This window comes from Lagenorhynchus albirostris, chromosome 17 (genome assembly GCF_949774975.1).
Source record: "Lagenorhynchus albirostris chromosome 17, mLagAlb1.1, whole genome shotgun sequence".
In the NCBI taxonomy this organism is placed as follows: Eukaryota; Metazoa; Chordata; class Mammalia; order Artiodactyla; family Delphinidae; genus Lagenorhynchus; species Lagenorhynchus albirostris.
In genome coordinates, this window is record NC_083111.1 from 119,030 (window position 1) to 141,290 (window position 22,261).

The 22,261-nt window shown below is 40.0% G+C and overlaps 1 protein-coding gene across 2 annotated transcripts in view; it reads left to right on the top strand.

The window, feature by feature from the left end:
* Window positions 1-22,261, top strand: part of SPIDR (scaffold protein involved in DNA repair) — a 354,487-nt gene that overhangs the window by 112,440 nt on the left and 219,786 nt on the right. For both annotated transcript variants that reach the window (XM_060128290.1, XM_060128291.1), the window contains exon 6: window positions 10,517-10,767. In XM_060128290.1, coding sequence (XP_059984273.1) covers window positions 10,517-10,767 — 251 coding nt within the window. The remainder of the gene's footprint in view (window positions 1-10,516; window positions 10,768-22,261) is intronic.

Genomic DNA, 22,261 nt, shown 5'->3' on the forward strand with positions numbered 1-22,261 from the left:
CTCCTAGAGATCACAGTATGGAAGGATGTATTAAAGGCCCCTGAGAAATCTCAGCACTTAATTTTATTCAACCATGTTTATTCAAATGGATTTGACTATGGAGCTCCCTTTTCTCTGAATGCCTGTTAACACCTCCTGGAACCCATGTTTGGAAGGTACACCTTAGGCCCTGTGAGGCTGTGTAGTTGCTTTTCAGTGTTCTTGCTTTTGTTTATTCCCTTGTTCCTTAGGGCACTTACCTGGCTTATTTCCTTTGAAGCCTTCTACCTTCTCTAGGATCCTCCCTCCATTTCTTACAACCCATCTCCACCCCCCACCCCCCATTCTGCATTGTGTAGGATTTTATTTTGTTTTAGTTTAGTTTCTTTAAATTGAAGTGTGGTTGCTGTACAATATTATATAAGTTACAGGTATACGATGTAGTGATTCACAGTTTTTAAACGGTATACTCCATTTATAGTTATCATAAAATATTGGCTATATTCCCCGTGCTGTACAGTATATCCTTATAGCTTATTTTAAACCTAATAGTCTGTGTAGGATTTTAATTCTTTGCCTTGAATAAAAGCAAAGCCTGACTCATAACCAGCAACAACCTGTGTCTTGCCTCTGGTTCTGTTTGCACAAATGAACAGATTAATCTTTTTGAGTATGCTGTCCTTTTTGCTTCCCTGTTAATTTTGAAGCCCCAGTTTTGAGTGTAGGTTTGAGTTGGATGCCCCTTAGCCTCCAGCTGACCAGGGATATGTGTGCCACCCCTGCCTGGGTCTGCCAGAAGGCCGTGTTGCAGAAAGACGTGGGCTGTGTCTTTCTCTGAACATATTTGAAACAGAGAGAATGGTCAGACAGGTTGTGTCACAGACTGCATCCATATTCCAGTCATATACTGTCTTCCTTGGAGGAAGGGTGCTTTTCTTTCTTCTCCTGTACTCACCCGCTGGGCCATGTGGTCCTGGTTCTGGGCGGATCTTTGCTGCGGGGCCCTCCTGGACCTGGGCCTGAGCGCTTCTCCACGCTCAGCTGCTACTCAGTGAACTTTGACTGACCCAGCAGGTTCCTTCTTGAGTGCTGCAGTTTCTCTTTCTTGCTCTTTGTCTTAGGATGAGCCTTTGCCCTGCTGTTTCTCATTTCCTCCTTGGGCTCCTCAGAGCAGGCACTTTGGACGTTAAGATGAGGTGGAATGGTGCTTTTGTGAACCCGTAAGATGAGGTGGAATGGTGCTTCTGTGAACCCATGTCGGTGTTCTGTCGTTCTCATTGGGCTGGAATTGGAGGTTGGAAACATTTGGTTTGGGGAAGGCAAGCCAAGTGGTTTACAGAGGTGTAACCATGGGTGTAGCTTGTTAAACCTGTTTACCTCAGAAAATATTTTTTTTCTTGAATGTGTGAGAAAATCTGTAGGTTTTGTTTCCCTCTTACTAGCTGGCAGTGCTTTTCATGGATAAAGTTTCAGTCACAAAAAGCTCACCGAGTAAACAGTGAAAGTGTATCCCCTATCAGTACTTTAAGACTCTGTTGTCTAGAATTTTGTTGCTTTTATTGAGTTTTAATCCCAGAAGAAAATAAAATACTGTTAGGAGCTGGGATTCTGATACACTCCTTCCATTCTTGGTGGTTTTGCTGCCCTTTTTCACACAACCAGTGTAGTTCTTGATAAATAGCCGGTGAACAGCCCACTGTTAATTACGGAGTGTGTGTGTGTGAGTGTGTGTGTGTGCGTGTTACGTACGATTCTACGGGAATTTAAAGACCACACAGATAAGGATTCTGGTGTCCCAGCCCCGCCCCCAGTACATCCACTGCACCCAGAATGATTTCTGATATTGACACGCAGCAGCATTCAACTACTTTGTTAAACGAATGAATTCCATTTTATAATTATGAGTGGAAATGAGAGCATTTGCTAACTAAATTTGTTGGCTTATCAGCTACCAGTACTCTTCATTCCCCTTAATTTTTAAGAGCACTCTTGATTTTGGCGCTGTTACTTGTCACGGCTGCCATGGCGTACCTTCTTCAGCATATTTGCTGTTGCCCCCACCTTTTTTTTTTTTTTTTTTTTTTTTTTTTTTGCGGTAGGCCGGCCTCTCACTGTTGTGGCCTCTCCCGTTGCGGAGCACAGGCTCCGGACGTGCAGGCTCAGCGGCCATGGCTCACGGGCCCAGCCACTCCGCGGCATGTGGGATCTTCCCAGACTGGGGCACGAACCCGTGTCCCCTGCATCGGCAGGTGAACTCTCAACCACTGCGCCACCAGGGCAGCCCCTGCCCCCACCGTTTAACCTTCTTAAAAACCTGGTGGTTGTTAGATTTAAAAGCTTCTCAGCAGGCAGGACCTTATACTTCTCTTGTTCTTTCCTTAAAATTCCCCTGGCTGTTCTCATTTGTACTGAGTTGAAGAAAGGGAGGCCGAACCAGGATAAACATGGTGAACTGGTCATAGCCTGGCCCTCGCTGATCCTCCCAGGGCAGGTCTGGGCTGGCCAGTAATTGGGTGGGAAGCCTCGGAGAGCAGAGGCAGTGCTGTCGGGTGTGGTTCTGCCACTTTGCAGGGCTAGCAGGCGCACAAGGTGCTTCCCTGGCCCCACTGGGGATGCCTTCTTGCCTGGGCTGAGACCAGGGCTCGAGGCTTGTGTTTTTGCTTGAGCTGTTTTCTGTCCTGTAATTGGTTATCTCAAGGAATGATTTTAGTTTAGTTACCATCTTCCTTTTGTTTTACTCGCTGGCTGAGTATTTAGCTACAGAGGCGTCATCTCAAAATGAAGAGGTTATCATTTATTATTGATATTCCACTGTTGCTCTTGGTGTGACCTTTCTATAAAGTTTAGAATTAAAAGCTTTAATTTCTGAAAGTTAGAGTGGTGTTTCATCTGGCTGATTGGTTTCATTTGCTTTACCCCAGAGGGTCCGCTTAATCTTGCAGTTAACTTCTTAACTTTGTTAGTGGATGCAATTTTTATCCAGGAGGACCCTACACATGTAGACGTTTATACATGGATTTAGATAAAGATTTGACGTATAGGAATTAGGACGCTTCAATTCAGGGGTAGCTCTTTACTTACAAAACCCTTTCCTGACCATTTCATGAAGAAAATTTGTAGATGGGATTATAGGTAGTAACTTCAGCTTAAAGAGTATCAGATGAATTGCATAGAATATGATGCTAATTAATTTTTTAAATTAAAAATTTATGATACTTATTTAAAATCTATTTTTTAAAGAAAAAGACAGTGATATTGTTGAATATCCACCTATTTAGAAAATTGTAGAATTTTTTTATTCCCGGTTTTCCAGCTGATTACAGCTCACATTTTATCCTTGTGAGCTGTGTGCTTCCCATTTTATCCTTGCTCTCCGCATCGCTCAGATGTTGTATGCACTGCCAGATAACTGGCAGATTTTTAGGGAGAGACAGTGGGGTCTTTTTATCATCTTGGCTGCACGGTATTATAGATTATTAAAATAAAGAATCCCTGAAAGTAATGGAAGTCGTGGAGCCATTGTGATTCCTACCATACAGTCTGTGGGAGGTTGTTTACGATGAGGTGGAAGTCATAAATGCACCTTAACTGGGTTCAAGGAGCCCAGAAATTAGAGTGCTGGCGGCCAGCTTGTCCTCACGCGTGTCCTCCATGAGGGCATCTTACAGGTCAATACCTTGGATTGTTTCTTCTCCAGTGGCCTCTTTGCCAAGCAGCTGAATTTCCAGCCTCCTGCTAGGTGGCTCTCTGTGTCTGTGCTAGTCCTGTGATCGTTTAAAACTCCGTGTATTCCAAAGAATTACCTTCTTTCTGCTGTTCTTTGCTCTTGAATGTGTCCTCTATTTCAATTGGTAGCACCACTACCTTGACTGTCATGAAATTTGGCCTTTCCTAGTACGTTACTTTAACCAACTGATTCTTAATCTGAAGTATTTTCAGTAGTGCTGTTTGGTTACCAAACAGTTTTAGAATAATAATTATTAAAGTAGTAGGCTGGGAATGAATTAACACTTGCCAGTGTGCTGAATTACTTTCAGCACATTAAAACGCTATAGTAACTTAATTTGCTAGAGCACTTCATCAGTGGGGCTGGGAATGGAAACAGGTCTGAAGGCATGGACTTCATCATTGACTCAGAGCAGTCACTGGTACCACGAAGCCACATTGGAAGGATGTGAGTGAATTTGCCCCAGTTCATCATTATTCCAAGAAATAAATTTAGAACCTGTTTCCCATTGATGATGGGTCATCTGATGTATCTTTTTGTAAGAGAACGTGTGTGCTCTCTCTACACACACACCCAATCTGTAGGGTTATGTTGCTATTGTCTCTTGCCTCCCAACATGAACTCTAAACTTCCATTTGTCTAGACTTGTCTGTGTATCTTGAATATCTATGGTACTTTGCTGCCTTATGTGCTTTCTTTTCTCTTTTCTCATCTTTATCTGTTAAGAATTTTTAAGAAATATCTCTTTATTTGATTTCAGGGTCTTTATGGAACTCTGTCTCATTAAACTTTCTCTCTTGCATAACACCTTACATGTAGTGTGTAGTTAATACATATTTGTTTAATGGAACATTTTCTGTACTTGGAGATATTTAGCAGATAGTTAATTTTCTTAGATGCAAGTAACAGAAAACAAACGAAGCTAGTTTAAGAGGAAAAGTAAATTTTTTGAAATTATGCTAGTATATCCTGTGGAATCTAAGGTAAAGCTGAAGGGTCTGAGCCGCAGGGAGATCAGGGAACCTCACTAGCAGGAACTCACGGATCTTTCCTTTAGAGATTTGTCAGTAGTGTGTCTCAGCTTCTACCTGTCAGACTCTATTTCTCAATTCAAGATCTGCAGAATCTGCTTGCCTCAGATCTGGTCAGTTGCCTACCTAAGGCCAGTCATAATAGACACATGACTGTTCAGACATGGGAGGCCATCCCTGTGGCTGCTTGGAGGTGGATGGCTGTCCCCCGGTAGAAAGGCAGTTGTTCTCTGAAAGGAGGGGTCAGAAATAAATTGTAACGGATGTCTCCTACAATGGTATTTCTGACTTGTGGAAACTGAGCCAGTATGGGTTTGGTAGATTGCAGGTGACTTCAGCTGTGGTCAGGTTAGGGTGTTGTCCTTGCTTTTGCTGACTGATTTCATAGGAACTACTCGCTCATGTCTTAATCTTGTCACTTGTGATACTTAATCACTAATTCAGGAGACTCCTAGTTCTGAAGTTCATTGGGTCAGAGGAGAGAAAAAGTCATAATACTAATAATTTTGTTATGTTTTAAACATTAGCAAATTATGATCATAGCTACATAGTCACTCTTTGGTTCTGTGAATTTGACCACTGCAGTATTTTTTCTACTGCAAAGGATCCTAATTTTCTCTTCTGTATTATTTCTGTAAATGGGCTGTAAACCTGAAGGAAGTAATTGTGTATGAAAATTTTCAGAGGGCACCAGTTGGTTATCTTTCCAAAGAAAGCAGGAGAAAATCAGCCTCTCCGTCTGTCTCTCTGTGTCTTTCTCTCTCTCTCTCTCTCTCTCTCTCTCTCTCTCTCTCTCTCTCTCTCTCTCTCTCTCTCTCTCTCTCTCTCTCTCTCTCTCGTATTTTGCTATGGCAGCCTGAGCAGACCAATACAGAGGGTGGTGCTGAGAAGTGTGGTGCTGCTGTAACAAATATCTTAAAATGGGGAAGTGGCTTTGGAACTGGCTGTGGGTAGAGGCTGGGAGAGTTTTGAGGTGCACAGAAGCAAAAACCGGGATTGCTGTGGAGGGACTGCTAAAGATGATTCTGGTGACAACTGAGAAAGGAGAAATGATTATAGTTTTGATACATTTGGTTAAATAATATATTAATTTCATCTGTTTCTTTTTATTTTCTTAATATGGCTACTAGAAATTTTAAAACTACATAACTTTCTTTCATTGGGCAACACTGAAATAGAGCTAACATGTATGAACATGGATAAATATAAAAAAAAGATAATATTGATAGAAAAGTAGGTTATTCAGAGCTGTGTTCACAGGATACTGTTTAAAAATTTTATATGAAGTTTTGGGCTTCCCTGGTGGCGCGGTGGTTGAGAGTCCGCCTGCCGATGCAGGGGACGCGGGTTCGTGCCCCGGTCCGGGAAGATCCCACATGCTGCGGAGCGGCTGGGCCCATGAGCCATGGCCGCTGAGCCTGCGCGTCTGGAGCCTGTGCTCCGCAACGGGAGAGGCCACAACAGTGAGAGGCCCGTGTACCACAAAAAAAAAAAAAAAAAAAAATTATATAAAGTTTAAAAGCTTGCAAAATAATACTATACAGTATTTATGTGTGTGTGTGGTAGAAAAAGGATAAAAACAGGATGTTAATGAAATGCCAAATTCAGGAGAGAGTTACCTCTAGGAAGGAGGAAAACTAGAACAGGAAGAGAGATACAGGAAATTACAACCGCATCATTAAAAAAACTGAAGAAAAATTTGTATTGTGTTAATATTTGGTGAAGGGTGATTGGGTAATGAAAACATGTATTTTTTATTATACTTTTCCATGTACTTAAATTATTTCATAATAAATAGTAAGTATCTCTAATTCTTGAAATATTTCTAGTAGAATTTTTCCATTTAACTAAGCGATGGGAGAGCCAGTGAAGTAACTTGTGCAACTGCAAAACAATAAAATAGCTGCACTGTGATTGAGAACCAAGTCTTTCTTGGTCCAAAACTCATAGCCCTCCTTTCTCATTAATCAGATTCTACAGTATAAAGATAAAATGTAAACTGAAGCTTCTGAACCTGCAGGCTCCTCTGACCTGTCTTTGATTCTTCCCTTCTCCTCTCATCCCAGGTACATGCACCTCCGCATCCCTGCACACAGACACACCATGCACGAGCATTCATGCACACATGTGCACATGTGCACACCATCTTTGTGAAAGAATGTGAGTTCCTTACTGTCAGGCTGGGGCTAAGACAGCTAGTGTCTGGTGAGCTGTAGTTCCTCTCTGTGTCCATGTGAGGAAAGTTCCTCCACGTTCATCAGGATTTCAGGCTTGGGGGAGCAGTTCTAAAATAAAATATGCTGAAGTGTTGCCTCTTGCTCTCTTTTGCTAAAGATATTTGTTATGGCCTTTTGCTTCCTGTTAGAAATTAGAAATGCCTATGTGAAGAATACATGGTTTCCTTTGCTGGCTAAGGCATTAGTTGTCTTTTTGATTGGCTGCTGAAGACATTATTTGTTGTCTTCCTCATTGTCCTTTACATAGAGATCCTCTTAGGAATGAAGAAAAAAAACTTTCCAGAAAATAAATACAAAATTTAAAACTACAAAATTTGAAACATTTACCAGATGCTTAATGTGTTAGATGTGATTATTTCTCCAAATTGAAGATGAGGAAACAGGCATGGGAAAGTTAAATAAATTGCTTAAGATAACCTGCTGTTGAGGGCAGGGCTGAGCTTGAGATGATGTTGGGGTCATGTCTGTGCAATCTCTTTTTTCTCAAATCCAATCCACTTTTCTGTCTCTTCCCACCTGAATACAGGTTTAATGTTGGTGATATTCGTAAGGTTCCAACCTGAACCTTGTCTTCTTACTTTTACATAATTTCCACGGACAGTTTTTTCTAACTCTCATACCTTCATGCACTGTTTCTGTTCTTATGATTCCTGAACTTGTATTTCCGTGTCATATCCCTTTCTTAGAGCTCCAGACCCATAGAGCCGCTGCCTCTTGGTCAGTTTTACCTCAACTGTTTCATAGGCATTGCAATATTAACATATCAAAGCCATATTTAGTATTAGCAACTATCCCTCTGCAGATATATTGGACATATAATATTTCCTGAATTCCCGTTCTTGATAAATGTACCTCTCTTGTTGCTCAAACCAGGTGCTTGGGGTCTCCTTTGACTCTGCTTTCACTTTCATTTCTAACATCTGGGAGTCCTTAAGTATTGTTATATCTCCTTCCTTATGTTCTTCCTAGTCCACTTCTCTCTACTCCCACTTCCCTCACATCTTCTTTATCTCTTGCTTTAATTATGGAAGAGCCTTCTAGCTAGCTGCTTTCCCTACTTGCCCATAGTAGAGTCAGTTCTTCAGATTGTTGTTTGGATGATCATTCCATATCAACATGTGACTTGGTTAGCCCCTGTTAAAACTGCCCGTGGCTCCCCCAGTGCCTCAGAATGAAGCTGCATGCCCTGCTCTGGTCTGCAAGGTGTTCAACAGCCCTCTCTCTTCTGCTGCTTGCAGATGTTCCTGCATGTGCTCTGTTCTCTCTGGCCTCATATTTGTGGTCTTCCTGTTCCTAGCCCCGAATGTACTTCCTTCTCTCTCTGCCTAATAACCTACACTTAGCATTCAGCTTTAGGTGGCAGATCCTGATTCAGGTGGTAGTTCTTTCCTTCTTCCCTTCTCCCTGTGCCCCACCTGGCTTTGTTTTCCTCTTGTTCCCGTAGAGCCTGAACAACACTTCAATTGCAGTACTTCCACCACATTGTTTTATGACTATTTCATTTTGACCTCCCCATCCCCACAAAGCCCTGTGTCCCCTTTGCTTCTGCATGTGAGTCCCCAGAACAGGCCACGTGTAGCTGGTTATTTGTTGACATTTTTCTAGGACAGTGGTTCTCAACTGGGGATGATTTTGCCCGCCAGAGGACATTTGGCAATGCCTGGAGACATTTTTGATAGTCATGATTGGTGGGGCAGTGCTAATACATCTAGTGGGTAGTGGCCAGGGATGCTGCTAAACACCCTACAATGCACAGGACAGGACCCCACGTTATCCGGTGTGAAACGGCAACAGTGCTGAGGTTGAGAAGCCCTGCTCTAGCAGGAAGCGCAAAACTTGAGAGTACTAAAATAAAAGACATTCCATAACAAAAAGATGAAATTAAATTTGGAGTTCTCAAGTAATATATAAAACTTTTCAGTGTTGAGGAACTTAATTTTCAATGTAAACGACCCTGGTTCTTTTTGTGGCCTATTGTTAATATTTATTCGGAAGCTGTGTTTGGGGGGAAACGTGACCCTTGAGCTTATTAATGGGTTAGCAGTATTTAGTAATTAAACACTTTAGTAATGCAGTAATGTAGGCATGCAACTGAGATTGTGAAAAGGATAGTGGAACTAAGCTCTTCTTTTGAGAATTTTTTTCATTTACTTTTTCGTATTCTAAATGCGCCTGGTAACAGGTGACTACCCAAGCTGGTTTTTGGAGGAGATGTGGGGATGGGTGATGTCCTTTTTAAGCTCTTAAAAAGGTTTTAACTATAAAATCCTCAAAAAAAGGCCAAATGTGGTAAACCTTTTGCCTTGTGTGTAGATTAGGAAATGATGAAAACCATAGTGCTAACCAACCTCCACACACGCACACACCCACACCCATGCACACACCCACACCCATGCACACACATATCCCCACAAATGATAACCCTCACCCACTTGGATCCTCTTCACTTGCTCTAGCCAAGTGCCTGCTATAATGCCAGTGACACAGTCCATGCTGACCATCAGTAGAAAGGGCGCCTCATGAGGGTCCCCATAGCTACACCATGAATTGACCGGGTAGAGAATCCATTCAACTAACTGTACAATTTACATTTAGTAAATTTAAAATTTAGTGTAGGTATTAAATTAGGAGGGGCTACTGATATACTGGAAAATTAGAATGTTGAAGGGTAAATTGTTGCTGACATTAGAACAATACGGGACTGACTTGCAAAACCAAATAATGGGAAAATAAAATACCTACCACACTTGAAAGTTTTAGCATGTGTCTGGGCAAAGACAGCAAACATTACAGAAGAATGTTTTCATTCTTTCCTCCAGGATTGGCTGTTGATATGACTTCTGTTTTATAATCTGGTTTTCAAAAAAAATTCTTATTTGGTAGTTCAGAAATTTGAGTAAAAGAAAGAATAGGAAATGTTAGGAAGAAGACTCAGTGATTCATTCTTTAAGTAGTTCCTGTTGATATTAGCAATTTCAAATTAGCCTCTTGAAAATATAATATTGTATTGGAATTGTGTGGGAAAAGTCCATTTTTCATCTTTATCGTTGGAGACTTCTTTGTTAAATTAAGTGGTTTTCACCTGAAGAGGCAATTTTCTTTATAGTTGGCTTTTAACAAATAGTGAATATTATTTACCCCACATTAAAATCAAAACAATACTTTTTTTCCAATAGGTGTTAGATTACAATGGCTAATGGCTATTCAGGTTGGTGTTAGGAGTTCAGTTTTTGAGACTGACATATGTGCGGCACATTTCTTCTAGTTTGTTGAAGGAAGATTGAGATATTTGTACTGAATTTGGTGGATTCTGTGAGATAGTGCCTGGCTTACAATTGATTTAATCTCTTGTCTTTGGGTATATGGCTTACTTAGTTTGGATTTTGTGTCAAAATAGAAGTTTAAGCTACAGATACTATATCTGCAAAGTTATTTCAATGAATATAGTCATAAGGGAATAGAATAATAGGCATGTATAAATGTGAATTTTAATAAAGAGGTCTCCAAATTTAATTGCATTTCTCTTAATTTTTTTTTTTCAGACAAATCCTACAGAAATTTTAGAGTATTCGTCAGATAGTGAAAAAGATGATGAGTCGGAGAATGTCTTGTTCATTGATTCAGAATCCTCTCACAAATACCACATGGATTTCGGATCAGATGGAAGACAGGTTATGGAGAGACCGATAAACCCTAGGGTAAAATCTGCAGAGGCCATTTTGCATACACCTCAGAAAGAGACAAAGCTTCCCAAGACTCCAGAAAATTCAGCAAAGAAGAAGAAGCTTTTAAGGTTATATTACACCTTTTTAAATACTTTTTTTTAAAAAAGTTTTTCTCTTTCTTAAAAAGCCCAAATACCTACAATGTTAATTTAAAAATACTTATTTACTTGGGAAGGAAGATTGACAGAATAGAATTATAATTCTGATAAGCAGTTATGAGTCCTAATTTCTGGAGATTGTTTATGGAATTGTTCCTCCAAGTTGAGCATTCACTGTTTCAGTCATAACCAGCTTATGTGACTGCTTTCCTTAATGGAGATTGGTTGTTTGGGTTTATCAGATTTTATTGAGCACCCGTGTTCCAAGTGCTATCTTAGACAATTAAGACAAGTAAATGACTGTTCCTGTTTTTGAGTAAATTATGTCTAAAAGAGGGAAATAGAAATATGGACTATTGAGATCACTTTTGTGATTGTGGTTGGCCAGGGAAACACTTAGAAATGCAAAGACTTATGGGCAAAGATTCATGGGCAAGAAACTGGCTGGTGTGTGTGTGAAGAACCATAGGGGCCAGGTCATGGAGGGCCCAGCAAGACGTGTGAAGGGGCCTGGGGTGTGCCATGTAGGGGGACGTGTCCCAACCCTGCGTTGTACATCATCTCTTTGTGTTTTAAATTAGAACAAAACAGTGAAAACAAAACCCCAGTGAAAGTGAGAAGGAGAACTTGTGGGAAACAGTGCCACAAAAGCAGACTCAGTGGACAGTTTCAAGGAAAAAGGAGTGTAGTAGAAAGTGTAAACATGGCGATGAAGAACACGGTTTTAGATCTGTTTAGGGTATGTCTGCGTCAAGGAGGGCAAGTACGATGCACACCAAGGAGAGCCCAATGACAGTGTCGGACAGTGTTGGTGGACTGGTCAGGGAGGAGGCGAGGGGCTCGAGTTGTGGAGATGGTGCTGTGACCCCTCTGCTAGAAGCTGGGATTCAAGGCAGGAGAGGGGTGGGGAGCTTAGGTTGCAAGTTTGATCAGGCTTGATTGGGATCCATTGTCTAAAGAGATCTCAGAGAAAAGGTGAGATGGATTTAGAGAATAATAGGGAAGACCCAGTGGAGGCAGAGAGGTTAGGAATAATTACTCTCAGTGTCCAGGAAAGGAAGTGGGAGAGGGAGGCCTGTCTTGAATAAAGGAGTGGAGAGGAGAGTAAAAGGATGTGACCAAGTCTAGTGGGATGGACACAGCATGGTGAGTCAATTGATGCCTGTTCACTGTTTTTTTTTTTTTTTTTTTTAACATAAAACAAGACAGGAGGCCTTATGCCCGAAGTGAAGAAGTTACAGCCTCAGATGAATATGGTGATGGTTTGTAATAGCCTCTGGAGAAAACAGGAAAGGAAGCAAATAAAAGGGATTCGAATGTCTTTGTTGAAGTTGATCCTTTGCAATTAGAGAAGGTCATGTTCCCAACCCTGTTGGGGGCCTGCTGTGTGCCAAGCACTGTTTCATGTCCTGGAGGCACAGCAGTGAACAAAGGCAGTGAAAGCTCTACCTGTCCTGAGGGGAAGGCTGATGAGGAGCCAAGAAGTAAAGTAGACGTCATGTCAAAAGGAAATAAACTGTACGGAGAAAAAGCAGAAAAAGAGGGACAGATGGCCAGGAGGAAGGGGAGGACGTTTCTATTTTAAACAGGGGATCAGGGAAGCCTCTGAGAATGTGACTTATTGAGCAGCTGGAGGAACAGAGCTGACATTTCCTGAGTTGAGGTAGGAGGCGGGTGAGGGGATCATATGGTTTGGTTTGGTTTTCCTTGGTGGGAATATCATGAGGCTTTTTTTAGGGAGATGAGGTTATTCGTCTTTTGCTTTCTCTGTACATTGACTGTACAAGTTCTTTTCACAGTTAATTGGGGTTTGAGTTTTTCATACTTCCAAACAAAAATTGGAGTTTCCCCACCATCTTTGCTGTTTGGCCTCAAATGCTTTTATACTTGTATGTATACATTTTGGGGGAGTGTATAAAAGTTTATATTTGTGTGGTCAATTCTGTAGGTCGGTCTTATTGTGTCAAGTTGCCTCCCAATTACTTTTTAAACATAGGAAGTTCTGTATCCTTAGTAATAGTAATCTCCTTTTATACATATTGTGTTATCTTCTTTCAGTTTTATTGAGATTTAATTGACATAGAGCACTGCGTAAGTTCAAGTTCAAGCATAATGACTTGTATACATTGTGAACAGTCATTTACTTGTCTTACTTAATTGTGCGGAAGCTTTTTAGTTTGATGTTGTTCCACTTGTTTATTTTTCATTATTATTTTTTTGCGGTACGCAGGCCTCTCACTGTTGTGGCCTCTCCCGTTGCTGGACGCGCAGGCCCAGCGGCCATGGCTCACGGGCCCAGCCGCTCTGCGGCATGTGGGATCTTCCCGGACCGGGGCATGAACCCGTGTCCCCTGCATCGGCAGGCGGACTCTCAACCGCTGCGCCACCAGGGAAGAAGCCCCCTGCTTGTTTATTTTTGATTTTGTTGTTTGTGCTTTAGGTGTCATATCCAAAAAATCATTGCCAAGACCTATGTCATGGAGCTGTTTTCCTTGATTTTCTTCTAGGAGTTTTATGATTTCAGGTCTTACATTTAAGTCTTTAATCCATTTTGAGTTAATTTTTGTGAATGGTGTAAGATAGGGGCTAGTTTCATTCTTTTGTATGTGAATATCCAGTTCTCCCAGCACCATTTATTGAAGAGACTGTCTTTTCTCAATTGGGTGTTCTTGGCTCCCTTGTCAGATATTAATCGACTGAGTAAGCATCGATTTATTTCTGGGCTCTCTTTTCTGTTCCATTGGTCTATGTGTCTGTTTTTATGCTGGTACCATACTTTTTTGATTACTGTAGCTTTATCTTATAGCTTATCTTGAAATTAGGAAGTGTGATGCTTCCCACTTTGTTCTTAATCAGGATTTCTTTGGCTGTTTGGGGTCTTTTGTGGTTCCATACAAATTTTTGGATTTTCTTTCTACTTCTATTAAAAATTCCACTGGACTCTTCCTAGGAATTGCATTGAATCTGTAGACGGCTTTGTATATTATGGACATTTTAACAGTATTAATTCTTCCAGTCCATGAACATGGGATATCTTTCCACTTATTTGTTTTGTCTTCTGTTTCTTTTATCATGACTTTATATATTGAAAATCCTAAAGATTCCACCAAAAAACTGTTAGATCTAATCAACAAATTCAGTAAAGTTGCAGGATACAAAATTAACATACACAAATCAGTAGTGTATCTATAGAGACACTAATAATCCCATTTACAGTAGCATCAAAAACCATAAAATACTTAGGAATAAAGTCAGCCGAGGAGGTGAAGAAGCTCTACAGTGAAAACTACAAGACATTGATGAAAGAAATCATGAGGTTTTCGACTATGTTCAGTTAGCCATTATATATCTGAGTAGGAGTACGAGTCTGGACTTCACATGACAAGGTTGGTGCTGGATGTGAATTTGTAATCTTTAGTGTCCAGATGGTTTTTAGGGCATGAGCTGGGTCATTTCCTAGATTAAATGCACACTGAAAGGAGAATCTGTCACAGAATCTGTGTCTTAGGCACTCTGCAGTGGTTGAGTCACAGAGGAAGAGGCTACTGAGGGAGGAATTAAATCTAAGAGAGCATGATGTCCTGGAAAGCAGCCAGCTATGACAGATGCTGCTGGGTTTGCGCTGTGGAGGACAGGGAATATAGAGCCTTCTCGGTGGAATGGTCAGGCAAAGTCAAATTGCTGTGGATTTAGAGAGAATGGAAGGAGAGAAACTGAAGACAGCATGCATAGAAAATTCATTGTGTGTTTTGCTTTAAGGGATGTAGAGAACTGTTTGCTAATTCAAAGGAATTTGGAGATTGAGACTTCTTTTTTATGAGTGGGAATGAGAGCAGATTTTTTATATATTGATGGGAAAGGTCCTCAGCAGGGGAAAGAGACGATAACTGTTGGAGTTGTGTCTGACTTGGTGGAAGGGGTTTACAGATGGAGGGGTGTCCTGGGTTAGGAGCACAGTTAGTCCATCCACGGACAGGTGAGAGGGCAGAGTCTCTTCAGGTGCAGGTAGATATATGTGGCAGTGGGAACTCATGCAAGTTCTTGCTGATCGCGTCTACTTTCTCGGTGAAATGGGAAGTGTCTTCATCAGCTGAGAGTAAGGAAAAGGAGATGATATTGGAGGAATGAGGAGAGAGAGTAGATGACATGGTCATGTAGTGGGGGAGTGAATGAACTAGGGAATTGTAGTAGGATTGTTTGGCAGGAGTGGTCATCATGAATTGAGTTTGAGACTGACTAGTCAGCATGGATTGAACCGTGGGGCTGCAGATGTGGAACAGAGTGTGGGATTGTCCACTGAGTATGATGAACCCCGTCAATAAAAGTCCTGAGAGTGATTGTGATATTGGACCATGAAATCTCGACTGGGTAAGGTCAGAATGAGAACATGCAGGGTGTAGAGCACAAAGAGATGGGGTTGTACCACCTGATTGTGAACTGGGGAGAGGTTGGTCAAACACTTCTGAAGTCATGACACTAGAGGTCATGAGCTGAACAGGTAAGAATGACTGGTGCTCAGAAGTGAATTAATGGAGGGAGGCGGTTTGTAACCTTGAGGTTTAGAGGATGACCATGGGCGATGAGTGGCTGAGGTGAGGTGGAGGACACGCAGTCTTGGAGGAGAGGACTTCAAGGAATGAGGAGGTTGAGGTATCAGAAACCTGGCGGGGACTGATGTCGACAAGAATGGTGGCCTGCAGCCAGAAGATAAGGCCTCCCAAGGGTTGCTGGCACAGCTGTGGAGGTGCCTTCCCTGGGGTGAAGATGGTCTCTGTCCTGTCCTCCCCGCCTCCTGGAATATAAGGGGGGTGCAAGATGGCCTGGAATCCTCAGCGAGGAGCAGGCCTGCCCCTTCCAGGCCCTTCATGCCTGTCAGGTGGAGGGGAGGGAGAAAAGACAGCTGCTTTTTAAGGTCCCTGTCTCAGGGGAGGAGCAGGAAGGTAAAGAGAACCTGCGGAGAGGTTGAGGACACGGGTTTTGCTGGCGACTGAAGCAGCTCCAGCAATATGCACATGATTGTTTTCTTCTTGTGATTTCTAAGCGATAACTAAGAGATGTCTATTTTGTGGTTATTCTTTTAAAGTTACTGTGTTGAAGTACTAAAAGAGAGGTTGGTGTGATTTGGGTTGTCTGTCTCAGGCATCAAACTGGAAGACTTTCTGTTGACAGTAGGAGGAGCTTTACTGAACTGACCAAAAGGCCCATGATTGCCACAGGATCGCTGTTTGATGACCTGCTTCAGAAGCAGGGGAAAGGGTTACATGTTTTGGCTCATATGTGTTTAGAGCATCATGTTTTAGAGAGTTAAGAAAATCTCTTAGCTTGTTGTCTAGTAATGATTGAAGAAAGAGTTTTGCATTAAGTGTTTGATTTGTTGACGTGAAGTCTTATGAAAGTGCTGAGAATACAGACATCTTGATAATCCTCCCAGGGAAAGATCACCAACTTTTGTCATAGAAGTTCAACAGGGGGCCTGAGGAAAATAACACTGCTACTAAGGAAAAAAGCAGGTGTAGGTTATAGATTTTCATTATGTAGCATGAATATAGCAGTGATTAAAAGATTTTTTTTTTTAACCTGATAAGGACTGGCTAGCAAGGATCAAGTTAAGTAGTTGGCGTTTCAAGGCTGGAGAACACTCGTCCTCTCTCCCTGTGGTTTGCCCCACAGGGAAATATTAATTCAGTCTCTTTGGGCTTTCTTCCTTGTTTATTTTTATTTTTGATTCATGGCATTGTTTGAGGCATAACTAATGAAAGTCAGTGCAACATTGTTTTGATATTTGAGTTATGTTGTCAGTAATAAAGCCATATTACCACAGTCGTACGATCAAGTTTTTTTTTCACAGTGTCTATTATATCTGACAGAGAGCAAAACTTGAAAATATTGTATACTATATTTATTTAAATTATTTTTTCTTCACCTAGTTTCTTTACCTATTATAGCTTATTAAAAATATTATAATGATTTTTTTTTTCTGGAACTTAGAATGTCTTTGAATCTTCTTTTTCACTTCATACATTGTAGAAATGTTTAGCCTTGTTGAATTGATGCCAGTAATCTTTTCAGATACAGTACCAATCTGTTTATTTTATATAAAAGATAGACTATCTTAATTTGGTTAGTGAATTTATCTTTTTTTTTCCCCCACTCCACTGGTGTTTTGGATTTTATCTGTGACTAACTTAGCAGACTATATTGAAAAGAGTTAATTTGGAGGTTCCAGTCCAAGATGGCGGCATAGGAAGCTCCTGAACTCACTTTCTCCCATAGACATATTGAATCTACAGCTATACTCAAGGCAGTTCCCTCTAAAAGAAATCCAGAAATGGAGAGATTGTTATACATTGGGCAAATGAGAAAGTACGCCCGTTGAAATGGGTAGGAAAGGCTAAGACATGAGACACCCTCTCACCATAAACCCCACCCCAGAGACATACAATCAGTAGGGAACTTGTAACTCCTAGCTTCTCCGTGAGGAGCAAAGAGTTTGGATCCAATATCTAGCACCCCAGCTTTTAAGACTTTCACTGGAGGCACTAGCCCCCATAACACCCAGCTCTGAAAGCCAAAGGGGCTTGTGTCCATGAGACCCACGAGACTATAGCAAACATAGAAACAGTTCTTAATGGGCTTGCTAGGACTCCCCGTGGCTATTCCTCCAGGGCTCAGCACACAGAGCTGACAGAAACACTCATCTCCCAGTCTTTGCCCAGAAGAGGCCTATTTGCATATGTTAAAAGCTGCTGCCTGAGGATCAGGTTCTCATTTAGCACACATCTAGGGTGCTGACTGCCAGTCTCCTCAGAGGCGAGGGAGGCAGCGGGTGCCATCTTCTTGCTGTCCCTGTACATCACGGTGGGTTGATGGTGTCTCCTAGAAGAGGCTTTTTCACATGTCTGGCATTCTGGTAGCAGCTTTTGCTGCTACCACCCAGGAGAAACACTTCTTGATTGCCTGTCTCTGATGGCTAGCAGGGCTGGCATTTGTGGATCCCACAGGAAAGTAGCAAACAAAGAAGCAGTTCTTTTCTGGCTATTCCCAAAGGGCTCAGCTTAGAGGGAGTAGGCAGAAATGCCCAGCTCCCAGTATTTTCTTTAAATAGGTTTCCCTGCCTACTTTAAAAGCTGCTGACTGAGATTCTACCCTTTGGGACACTGATAGGTTTTGGTATACTCTCAACTTCTGGGAGCCACTGAGAACAAAGAAGGCAGCTTGGATGTTCACAAACGTTTCAGAGAACCAAGAACTCAGGCCAAGCTGAAGAATAAGGTTGTTCTCCTAAACACATAGAGTCAAGGAAAATGAAGAATAAGAGGAATATGTTCCAAAAAAAAAAAAGAACAAGGAAAAACTCCAGAAACAGAGCTAATGAAAGAGAGATAAGTGATTTACCTGAAAAGAGTTCAGAATAATAGTCATAAAGATGCTCACTGAGGTTGGCAGAGTAATGCATCAACAAAGTGAGAATTGTAAGAGATAGAAGATAAAGTACCAAACAGAAATCACAAACCTGAAGAATGCAGTAACTGCACTGAAAAATTCAGTAGAGGTGTTCAACAACAGACTAGATTAAGTGGAAGAATGGATTAGTGAACTCAAAGACAGGGCAGCAGAATTCATCCAAACAGAGGACCAAAAAGAGAAGGGAATGAAAATGACTGAAGATACCTTCAGGGACTTAAAAGACACCATCAAGTGGACCAATATTTGCATTATAGGGGTCTCAGAAGGAGGAGAGAGAGAGAAACAGGCAGAACGTTTATTCAAAGAAATAATGGCTGAAAACTTCCCTATTACAGGGAAAGAAACAGACACCTAGATCCAGGAAGTCCAGAAAGTTTTTAGTATGTTGAATCCAAACAGACCCACACCAAGACACATAAGTAAATTATTAAAAGTTAAAGAAGATCATCTTAAAAGCAGGAAGAGAAAATGAACATGTTACGTACCAGGGAACCCCAGTAACACCATCAGTGGATTTTTAGCACAATGTTGGCAGACAAGAAGGGTGTGGCATGATATATCCAATGTGCTAAAAGGGGGAAAAAATGCCAACCGAGAATACTTTACCCAGCAAAGTTGTCCTTCAGAGTTGAAGGAGAGATGAAGAGTTTTACAGATATGTAAAAGCTGAAGGAGTTCATCAACACTAATCTAGCCTTATAAGGAATGCTAAGGGACTTCTTCAAGCTGAAAAGAAGAGATGCTAAAGGTAACAGGAAACATGACAGAATAAATCTCACTGGTAAATGTAAATATATAGTTACATTCAGAATATTCTAATGATGTTATGGTGGAGGGTAAATCACTTCTAAATATAGTATGAAGATTAAAAGACAAAAATATTTAAAATAACTATAACTACAATAATTTGTTAATGGACAAATAAGGTAAAAGATGTAAATTGTGACATCAAAAACAAAATGTCAGAGTGGGGGAGAGTAAATATATAGAATTCTAGTATGCATTTGAACTTAAGTTGTTTTCAGCTTTAAGTAGACTGTTATAAATATAAGGTATATTATATAGCCTTGTGGTAACCACAGAGTAAAAACCTATAATAGGTAACAAAAAAGTTAAAGAGAAAGGAATCAAAACACACCAGTATAGAAAATCAACAAATTAAAATGGAAGAGACAAAGAGAAGAAGAAAGGAACAAAGGTGTTACAGAAAGCCAAAAAGCAATTAACAAAATGGCAACAGTAAATCCATATTTATCAGTAATTATTTTAGATATAAATGGACTAAATTCTCCAATCAAAAGACAAAGGGTAGCTGAATGGACTTTTTTAAAAAGAGGCCCAACTAAGTGCTGCTTATAAGAGACTCACTTCACCCTTAAGGCCAGAAACAGACTGAAAATGAAGGGATGGAAAAACATATTCCATGAAAATGGAAACCTTAAAGAAAGCAGGGGTAGCTATGTGTATATCAGAGTGTATAGGCTTTGAGCCAAAAACTGTAACAAGAGACAGGAAAAGTCATTTCGTAATGATAAAGTCATCATAATGATAAAGTCATCAATTCATCAAGAGGATATAATAATTGTAAATACTTATGCACCAAGCATAGATATATAATGCAAATTTAACATACCTGAAGGGAGTTAGAAATACAATAATAGTAGGGGACATCAGTACCCCACTTTCAACAATGGATGGATCATCCAGAGAATCAATAAGGAAACATTAGACTTGGACATACTACATCACACGCATTTAACGTACATTTACAGGACATTCCATCCAAAAACAGCAGAATATACATACTTCTTAAAGCACATGAAACATTTCCAGGATAGATCATATGTTATGCTATAAAACAAGTTTTATTAGGTTTAAGAAGATTGAAATCATGTCAACCATGTTTTCCGACCACAGTGGTTTGAAACAAAACAAGTACAGGAAGGAAGGAAACTGGAAAATTCACAAATAGATGGAGATTAAAAAAACATGCTCCTGAACAACCAGCGGATCAAAAAAGATATCAAAAGAGAAATAAAAAATACCTTGAGACAAATAAAAATGGAAAACCACATACCAGAACTAATATGAAGCAGCAAAAGCAGTTCTAAGAGGGAAGTTCATAGTGTTAAATGCCTACATTAAGGAAAAAGAAAGAAAGATACCAAATGAGCAACCTAACTTTACACCTCAAAGAATCATGTAAAGAAGAACAAATTAAGCCCAAAGTTAGTAGAAGAAAGGAAATAATAAAAATCAGTTGGGAAATATATGATACAGATTGAAAAGACAATAGAAGAGATTAGTGGAAATGATTAATGATTAATGGTTTTTTGAAAAGCTAAACAAAATAGACAAACCTTTACCTAGATATAACAAAAAAGATAAAAGTCTCAAATAAAATTAGAAATAAGAAGGGAGTCATTACAACTGATATCACATAAATACAAAGGATCATGATAGACTACTATGAACAATTATACACCAACAAATTGGACAACCTAGAAGAAATGGGTAAGTCCTAGAAACATTCAACCTACCAAGACTGAATCAAGATGAAATAAAAAATCTGAACAAACTACTAGTAAGGAGATTGAATCAGTAATCAAAAACCTCACAGCAAAGAAAAGTCTCGGAACAGACGGTTTCACTATTTAATTCTGTTTCATTTTCAATGATGAATTAATGTCAGTATTTCTCAAACTCTTTCAAAAAATAGAAGAGGAGAGAACACCTCCAAACTCAACAGCTCCAAACTCATTTTACATGTCCAGTATTACCCTGATACCAAAACCAGATGAGGACACTTCAAGAAAAGAAAATTACAGACCAATATCCTTAAAGAACATGGGCACAAAAATCCTCAATAAAGTGTTGGCAAACCAAGTTCAACAATATATTAAAAGGATTATATACCATGATCAATTGGGATTGATTCTAGGGATGCAAGGAGTGTTCACCTTCCACAAATCAGTCAACACGATACATCATATTAACAAAATAGAGAAAAAAAATCATATGGTCATTTCAATAGATGCAGAAAATGCTTTGACAAATATCCGCATCCACTCATGAAAAAAATTTCAACTGGGTGTTAAGGGAATGTACCACAACATAATAAAGGCCACAGAGCGTAAGCCCACAGCTGATACCTTACTCAACAGTGAAAAGGTCAACACTTTTCCTGTAATATCAGGAACAACAAGGATGCCACTCGCGTCACTTTTATTTAACATAGTACTGAAAATCCAAGCCAGAGTAATTAGACGAGAAAGAGAAATAAAAGGCATCCAAATATCAGAATTAAAACTTGTTCACAGATGACATGACATTATACAGGAAAACCTAAAGACTCACCAAAAAACCGTTAGAAGTAATAAATGAATTCAGCAAAGGATACAAAAATCAGTATAGGCATACTTCATTTTATTATGCTTTGCTTCATTGCACTTTGCAAATATTGTGCATTTTTGTTTGTTTTACAAATTGAAGGTTTGTGGCAACCCTGTGTTTCAATGCCATTTTTCTAATAGCATTATTTTAAAATTAAGGTATGTACATTTTTTAAGACATAGTTGTACACTTAGTAGAGTGTACAGGGAAACCAAAAAGCTCATGTGATTTGCTTTATTGTGATATTAAATTTATTGTGGTGGTCTGGAACTGAATCCCCAATATCTCTGTATACAAAAATCAGATGCATTTCTATATGATAACCACAAACCTATCCAAAGTAGAAATTAAGAAAACAATCCTGTTTATAGTTGCATCAAAAAGTACTAAAATACCTGGGAATAAAGGTAAAAAATATCTCTACACTTAAAATTATAAGACATTGCTGAAAAAAATTGAGGAAGACAAAAGTAAATGGAAAGATATTCTGTGCTTATGGATTGAAAGAATTAATATGGTTAAAATGTCCACATTACCCAAAGCCATCTACAGATTGAATGCCATCCCTATCAAAATTCCAGTGGCATTTTTCACAGATACAGAA